At 58.6% G+C, this 5,878-nt stretch overlaps 2 protein-coding genes across 2 annotated transcripts in view; one reads left to right on the forward strand and one right to left on the reverse strand.

The window, feature by feature from the left end:
* The window catches only part of GPR97 (G protein-coupled receptor 97), a gene marked incomplete at its 5' end in the record, with an annotated part of 4,549 nt that extends 2,122 nt beyond the window's left edge, over positions 1 to 2,427 (forward strand). The window contains 5 exons of the mRNA XM_009586036.1: positions 7 to 52; positions 204 to 487; positions 1,026 to 1,119; positions 1,577 to 1,863; positions 2,312 to 2,427. Of these exons, the coding sequence (XP_009584331.1) occupies positions 7 to 52; positions 204 to 487; positions 1,026 to 1,119; positions 1,577 to 1,863; positions 2,312 to 2,427 (827 nt within the window). The remainder of the gene's footprint in view (positions 1 to 6; positions 53 to 203; positions 488 to 1,025; positions 1,120 to 1,576; positions 1,864 to 2,311) is intronic.
* Positions 2,428 to 3,645: 1,218 nt separating this feature from the next.
* The window catches only part of LOC104082794 (pancreatic secretory granule membrane major glycoprotein GP2-like), a 6,491-nt gene continuing 4,258 nt past the window's right edge, over positions 3,646 to 5,878 (reverse strand). The window contains 4 exon segments of the mRNA XM_009586037.1: positions 3,646 to 3,746; positions 4,409 to 4,553; positions 4,986 to 5,145; positions 5,807 to 5,878. The exon segment at positions 5,807 to 5,878 is cut by the window's right edge and continues 25 nt beyond it. Coding sequence (XP_009584332.1) covers positions 3,646 to 3,746; positions 4,409 to 4,553; positions 4,986 to 5,145; positions 5,807 to 5,878 — 478 coding nt within the window.

Here is a 5,878-nt window from a genome sequence, read left to right on the forward strand (position 1 = left end):
GGGTAGCCATGGCTTTCTCCATCTTCACCATCACCTTCTGCATCTTCTTAAGGTAGGATGTGCCAGCAGCTCCCTGGGGACTCATCAGGCTGGGAGAGATGTGGGGCAGTTCTGGTGCCTCTGCATGAACCTGCTGCGATACGGCATGGGGCCCCACTCCACTGTGACCCCCCACCTTTTCTGCTCCCTCCGGGGATGCTCAGGTGCAGGTTCAGGTCCGAGGAGACCCTCCGCACCAACCTGGGGCTGCACGTGAACCTCGTGGGCAGCCTGTTCCTCCTCAACCTGGCCTTCCTGCTCAACAGCGGGCTCTCCGGTGGGACCCAGCCAAGGACCTGCAAGGTCCTGGGAGGGCTCACCCACTACTGCCTGCTCTGCTGCTTCACCTGGATGGTGCTGGAGGGCTGTCACCTCTACCTCCTCTTTGTCAAGGTCCTCGGCACCTACATCCACCACTACCTGGCAAAGCTGTGCCTGGTCGGCTGGGGTGAGCACCACCAGCCTGGGCAAGAGGCGGGGGGAGAGGGGGCAGTGGGTTACAACCGGAGGGGGAAGAGGGTGATGCGGTACTGGGCAGAGAGCGAGCAAGTCCCCGTCCTGCCCGCAGCTCTTCCAAATGCCATGGTCAGGGCTAGGAAGTGCCTTATATGGGCTCGGTGCACCAAATTAAGGGCAGCACCCGCAGGCACCCTCCATCCTGCTGGGGACCAGCCTCCTGCTCATTGAGCAGGTGATGTCCTCGGGGGTCTTCGTTCCCCCGTTGCCAGCCCTCCACGGCACCTGGGGGAGCACTGGAGCAGATGATCCCGCAGAGAGGTTAGGGGACACCTCGAGTCCCTTCCCTCTCCACATCATGTCCCAGCAGCAACCGTCGTGCTCCCGGCACTTGTGCAACCTCAGTGGGTCCCTAAGCCCCATCTTCCCTGAGGTCAGCACATCCAGGGACATGCAGAGACCCCAAGCCGACGACCTCACCCGCCGCTTGCCTTTCTGGCCTCCTTCACGTGTCTCCCTTTTTCTTCCAGGCTTCCCTGCTCTCGTGGTGGGGGTGGCAGGAGTCATTGGCAGCTACGGAGAATACAGCCTCCAGACCGTGAACCACCAGGTCATAGCCCACCTGTGCGTGTGCCACTGCCCACGTGGCTTAGGTGGCCCTTTGGCACGGGGAGCGGTATCCTGGTCCTGCTGGGAGCGTGACCGTGGGGGGTTGCACCTATCCTGCTCAGCTTTACGCTGTGCTTCCACTTCCCTAATTGTGATTACAACACAGCAGCTACAGCCGTGGTAACCATCACCACCTCTCATGCCGAGACTCCTCGGTCATGCCTGCAGGCCTCCAGGTCATGGAGGGACATCCAAGGTCCACCTGGAGCTTCCCCAGGCTCCCTCCCAGCTGAGCAACACGAGGACAGCAGATCTGCACTGCTGTCGCCCCTGCTTCACCGTGGCCTTGGAAAACCCCACCAGCAGCAGAAGGGTGTCCCCGCATCCCTAAACACATCCTCCCGGGGAGGCTTCCATGGGTGCTGCTGGGGCTAGCAGAGCTGCTGGAGGCACCGCGGTTGTCTCTTTTCAGGTGCTGGATCACTTCGGAACATCTTCTGGTCCACTACATCACCAACTGCGGCTACTTCGGCCTCATCTTCCTCTTCAACATGGCCGTCTTCGGGGTGGTGACCCAGAAGAGCTGCTGCCTGCAGGGCACAGGGGCAGTGCAGGGAGACCGCAAGGCCTGGAAGGTGGCCCTGGGGGCGCTGGGGCTCTTCTGCCTGCTGGGAGCCACCTGGGCCCTGGCGTTCCTCACCCATGGCACCTCCTCTGCGCCCATGCTCTACCTCTTCACCATCCTCAACTCTCTCCAAGGTCAGGGCCGGCTCCAAGCTGGTCTCCCTGGGCTCAGGTGGGGAAGATGGAGGAGGCAGGAGCCAGCCTGGCAGTGGGTTTACCAGGGGTCCCAAGGCACCAGCATCGTCCCAGCACTGTCATGCCCTTCCCTTTGGCAGGGCATGTCAAGCAGCAGGTCCCAGCCACTGGCACGGAGCTGGTCACGGCTCCCAACCACGTCCACTCCACCGGGGGTGGTTTTCCTCCAAGGAAGCCATTCTTTAGCAGAGGAACAGGGACATTATCCACCCAGGGCATGTCCCAGCTAAATGGTTCACCTGAAGCACGGGGAGACCCTCCTGCAGGAGCAGGAGTGAGCTGGGGGAACCCCCTGGAAGCGGCAGGGAAGTGCTGGCAGCATCCCGGCAGGATGCTTCCCACCATCTCCTGCTGCCGCTGCTGAGTGTCTGCCTTCCTTTCCCTGCAGGAATCTTCATATTCATCTGGCTGGTCTTCCTCTACTACCCAAAGACGAAGGAGACTGCTGGCTCCCTCTCCCAGGTCATCAGACATGACAAAACCATCACAGTCTCCCAGGACTAGCTGCTGGCTAGGCCTCCCTCCCTGCCTGCGTGTGCACCCGCTGAGAGCAAGCTTCGATCCCAATGGATACAGCTTCCCCATGGAGGACAAGGGCTAAGTTTGCCGTGCCTCAGTTTACCCTTCCGTGGACATGATCCACCTTAGCAGGGCTCTTTGCTTCGGCGCTTTTGTTCCTAGTGGCCTGCCTTGGGCAAGGAGCTCTGGAGATGTCCCTTCTGCCAAAGTCCCTCCAGGCTGCAGCTCCCGCATGGTCTTGAAGTGCCCCTGATCTCATTCCCCAGGGGCTCTTGCAGGAGCAAGGAGGGAGCCCACGAACCGCCTGCCTTCAGTCAGGATGGAGCCATCCCCTTCTTCACTAGAGATGGCCTTTGGTGCTGGACCAGCCTGGCGGTGGGTTTTCCTGCTGTTGGAGGTGGGAGGATTGACTCACTCCAGCCCAGACTCAGGAGGTTCAGGTCTGGGAATTAGCAAGAAAAGAGAAAACTACAAGCTTCTTTGCAATATGCCCTCTCCAAACGGACCAGGGCTGAGCTCTTGGGGCAGGCATCTGCTGTATGTCCCTCCTGCAAAACACCTTCTGGGGCCAGCAATGATTTCCGCGAGGACACCATGCTTCAGCCGAATGTGCGCACACAGCCCCCTCGCAGGGAAAACACACCTTCTCCTTACCTGTGTTTTAGCATTAGATCTCTGCCGGCTGTCTGAGCACTATGGATTTAGTCCTTGATCCTTACAATATTGTTTGTTACTTGCTTTATATTAAGGATGTATTGATCGGCAAAAATCTTGCTGGCAATTTGTCATCATTCAGGAGGAAGCAATCTGTACGGATAGGTATATATACATACACACGCAGCCCTTTCTCTGCTAATGCTGCCCTTTGCGTCTCAGAGAACCACGCAAAGTCCAGCTTTGGTGGCAAGTATCTAGTGTGGGTACCTCCACCTCGCCACAGGCCTGGGTGACTCTCTGGGGAGGAGGAAGGCAGGCAGAAGGAACTCCCATGCCTGGGTACATGTTTTGAGTCTAGAGAGCGTGGGCCAGGAGGGGATGAGAAGGTCCTAGGGATGCTACAGGGAACAGAAACACTCTGATTTGACTCATCCTTCAAGCACCGTTTGCATCCAACCGTCACCTCCTTCCCAAAAAACCCCCATAAAGACACAGGCAAGAGCCTCTCTGCTACTGTCACATTTATTTGGAAACAACAGCCATTTTCTACACCGTTCGCCGCCTCGCGCTGACGGCTGCAGCAGCCACAGTGAGCACACCAAGCACACACAGCAGGATGAGGGCCCCGGGGAGCCATGGGTTGGGTCCTGCCGAAGAGGAGAAAGGCTGGTTACACATCTGGGTCCCCCAAGTCGGCACTGAGCCCTGGTTCGGCATCTCCTGGCTGGGGGCAGGTTTAGGGGAGATCATCTCCTGTGAAGGGTAAGAGCCGCCGGAGCTGGGGGTACTTTGCGGCCCTGAAGGCACTAACAGGACTTGGTCACCCCAACTGGCCTCACCTGGGGCCTCCACCCACACCTGCTGCCCAGGGGCTCCATTTAGCTCAGTGTTCATGCCTGGTCTGAGCTATGCTGTAGGCGGGTTTGCCCCCAGCCCTGGTCCTGGACCGCTGCTTGGATCTCCTGGATTGGCCTTGGTGCTCAGAAGGAGCTGGATTGATGCAGAGATCCAGTGTGAAAACCCAGCCTTCTCCGCCTGGGGTGCTGCACCGACAGCCTTCTGGCTCCTGGTCCCTTCCCACCCAGCTCCCTTGCTCAGCCCGACCTGTGCCTGGTACGGAGCTGCTCACGCAGAGCTAACCTCTCTGGTTTGGCTTATGAAGCATGCCGTGCATGGCCAAGACACCCGAAAGACTCCTTGCTTCTGTGCAGGGCAGTGATTTTAGCAGCCCTTTTTATAACCTGGCATTGCCTAGACAGTTACAAGGGTCTGTGAACTGCTCCTGCCCTCCCCGGAGGGACATACGTACCCCCCAGGTCCTGTTGGTCAGTCCTGGAATGGTGGGTCTCTGCTCCCAAGGAAGGAGCAGCCAGCAGGTGGATGGGCCCGTAGGAGACAATCTTATTGTAGTCATCCGCCGGCGCCCGCTTGCTCCTCCAGTGCCTGGGGCATTGCTGTCAACAAAGCCAAGGGAAGAGTGATGGGACCAGAGGGCAGGGGAGAAGCCTGCTCCAGGGGGCAAGAGCTGTCCTGGCGGTCTCGCCCTGGCAGAGGCACAGTTGGGGCTGCAGCCTGAGACCAGTCAAGACCCCAGAGCATGAAAGGAGATGGTTCCTGAAGGACTTTAGGCTGCTCCTCCCCAAGTCCTAGCATAAATTCCTCCTCCTGCAAATACTCAACAGACAGAGGGAGGGGGAAAGGAGCTCTCTGGTGGGTTCAAGCCCTCGTACGTTTAGTTCAGGGTGCTGGGGTGAGCTCCTGCTGCTGGGAGGTGTTTATTGTACTGAGGCACACCAGAGCAGAGCTCCTTATCCAAACAGCAGGCCAGGGGAAGGGAGGTCCCCCTGCCCAGCCAGGGCATGGTGCTGACCACTGGGAGAGCTCACCTTGGCACAGGGTTCCGGGCTGTTGGGGAGACAGAGCCGGACACGGCAGTGCAGGAACACCTCGGGGTAACCAACAAACTGAAACATCTGGAAGCTGAACTTGGCAGCAGTGCTCTCTCCAATGGCGTTCAGATATGTCACTGTCTCATCGTGGGGGCACCTGGGACATGATGACCGAGTCAACAGGTGGCAAACAAGGGGGAGCACCCCAGCATGGGACACAGGGACCGGGTGCAGCCCCCAAGCTTTGCTGAACAGGAATATTTCTGTCTCGGTGCCGGTGGGGATGTCTTTCCTTGGCACCCTGCGTTATGCCCAGCTCAGGGAGGAGCTGCCACCAGCACAGGAGCTGGCTCGTGTCTTGCTCTCTGGGGCCACAAGCTGCTCTGCAGGGGTGGAGTGAGCCTGGCTGTGGCTCCCACTTCCCAGATATCCATGTTACAGGCTTTAGCTTGGCTGGAGCCACCTCTAATGCAAGCTCTTCAGCAGATACCTCTATGCACAAACCAGCAAGGTCTCCCCTCTCTGCTCCTTGCTCTTTGCTTCCCCAGCTGGTCAGGAGCGATGCTAGAGGGAAGGCAGCACTATTGGTAGCAGAGCAGGGTCAGGAGAGGGGGCTCAGTTCAGAGCAGTTAGGGGGCTCATCTATGGGGCTGTTCCACCTATTCAATGATGGTGTCCACCATAGGTCCCACCTATGAGCAATGATGGTGTCATTGCTCATTGCTCTCTCACAGCAACCTGTCCTTAGCATCCAGCAAAGAGACACAACTGTGCTTATGGTGCAAGGAGACCAGATGCGTTAGGGGCACTCCACTCACCCCTTCTCAATGAGCTTGTGCCGCACGTCCTGGTAGGGATCTGCATTTGGCGTGGCCCAGCAGTCCTCAACA

Source organism: Fulmarus glacialis, unplaced genomic scaffold, assembly GCF_000690835.1.
Source record: "Fulmarus glacialis isolate BGI_N327 unplaced genomic scaffold, ASM69083v1 scaffold21619, whole genome shotgun sequence".
Lineage (NCBI taxonomy): Eukaryota > Metazoa > Chordata > Aves > Procellariiformes > Procellariidae > Fulmarus > Fulmarus glacialis.